The 1,349-nt window shown below is 46.7% G+C and overlaps 1 protein-coding gene across 1 annotated transcript; it reads left to right on the top strand.

Annotated features, from left to right (window-relative positions):
- Positions 1-1,086: 1,086 nt before the first annotated feature.
- Positions 1,087-1,259, top strand: Pmar_PMAR020803 (hypothetical protein; the record flags this gene model as incomplete). The annotated part of the gene is made up of 1 exon (XM_002774637.1): positions 1,087-1,259. A coding segment is annotated over one exon (173 nt), but the record flags the coding sequence as incomplete, so codon positions are not given.
- Positions 1,260-1,349: the final 90 nt, after the last annotated feature.

Consider the following 1,349-nt stretch of genomic DNA (forward strand, 5'->3'; position numbering starts at 1 on the left):
TCGGAGACCTTCCTCCAATTGGAGAATTTCTACCTTCATAAAGTTGGAAAGAAAATATTCTCAGATTCACGCGCAACCGGAGAAGAGACATTTATCTTCAAATATTCAACAACAACAACAACTACAACAACTACAACAACAACAACAACAACAACAACAACAACAACAACAACAACAACAACAACAACAACTACAACAACTACAACAACACAACAACAACAACAACAACAACAACAACAACAACAACAACAACTACAACAACTACAACAACTACAACAACTACAACAACTACAACAACTACAACAACAACAATAACAACAACAACAACAACAACAACAACAACAACAACAACAACAACAACAACAACAACAACAACAACAACAACAACTACAACAACTACAACAACAACAACAACTACAACAACTACAACAACTACAACAACTACAACAACTACAACAACTACAACAACTACAACAACAACAATAACAACAACAACAACAACAACAACAACAACAACAACAACAACAACAACTACAACAACTACAACAACAACAACAACTACAACAACTACAACAACTACAACAACTACAACAACTACAACAACTACAACAACAACAACAACAACAACAACAACAACAACAACAACAACAACAACAACAACTACAACAACTACAACAACTCAGGGTCTTGGGCAAGGTTCTGGAAAAGGTGATCCTGTGGCACTGGCGCACCCACGAGGTGCCGGACGGGGTGCACGGATACGTGCCAGGCCGTTCGACAGTCACTGGAATCAAAGCGATAAGGGACTGGATAGAGGGGGGGCCGAAACGATGCCGCCAAGGCTTCACAGGCATGCTATTGGAAGACGTCACGGGAGCTTTCGACCACTGCCGCTGGCAGAATGTCGAAGCAGCGGTGAACACGCGCGTTGGCGCTCAATGGACACAGTTGGTTAAATCCTTCCTCCAGGGCAGGGTAGTCACCCTAGTGAGCAGCAGCGGAGAGCATGCCACTCGCCTAAGGACGAAAGGGGTGAGCCAGGGGTCGGGGCTGTCGCCAAGATTGTTCGTACTGGATTCGTGCGGGATGGTAGACGAGATTAAGAAGGCCCACCAGGAAGACGCGGATAACCCAGATGCTCCGCAGTACGACATCAAGGTCGTTATCTACGCCGACGACCTGTGCGTCGGAGTCAAGAGCGACAGCATCGATGGACTGGTGTACGGCATTACGAGGGCAAGGCACGCTGCGAAGGCATGGTCAGAAAGGGAAGGCTTCAGCCTGGCGGAGGCCAAGGAAGAGCTCTGGGTGGGCGGAGGGGACCTCACGAGATCCCTTATCGGCGACCG

Source organism: Perkinsus marinus (genome assembly GCF_000006405.1).
Source record: "Perkinsus marinus ATCC 50983 genomic scaffold scf_1104296958178, whole genome shotgun sequence".
In the NCBI taxonomy this organism is placed as follows: domain Eukaryota; phylum Perkinsozoa; order Perkinsida; family Perkinsidae; genus Perkinsus; species Perkinsus marinus.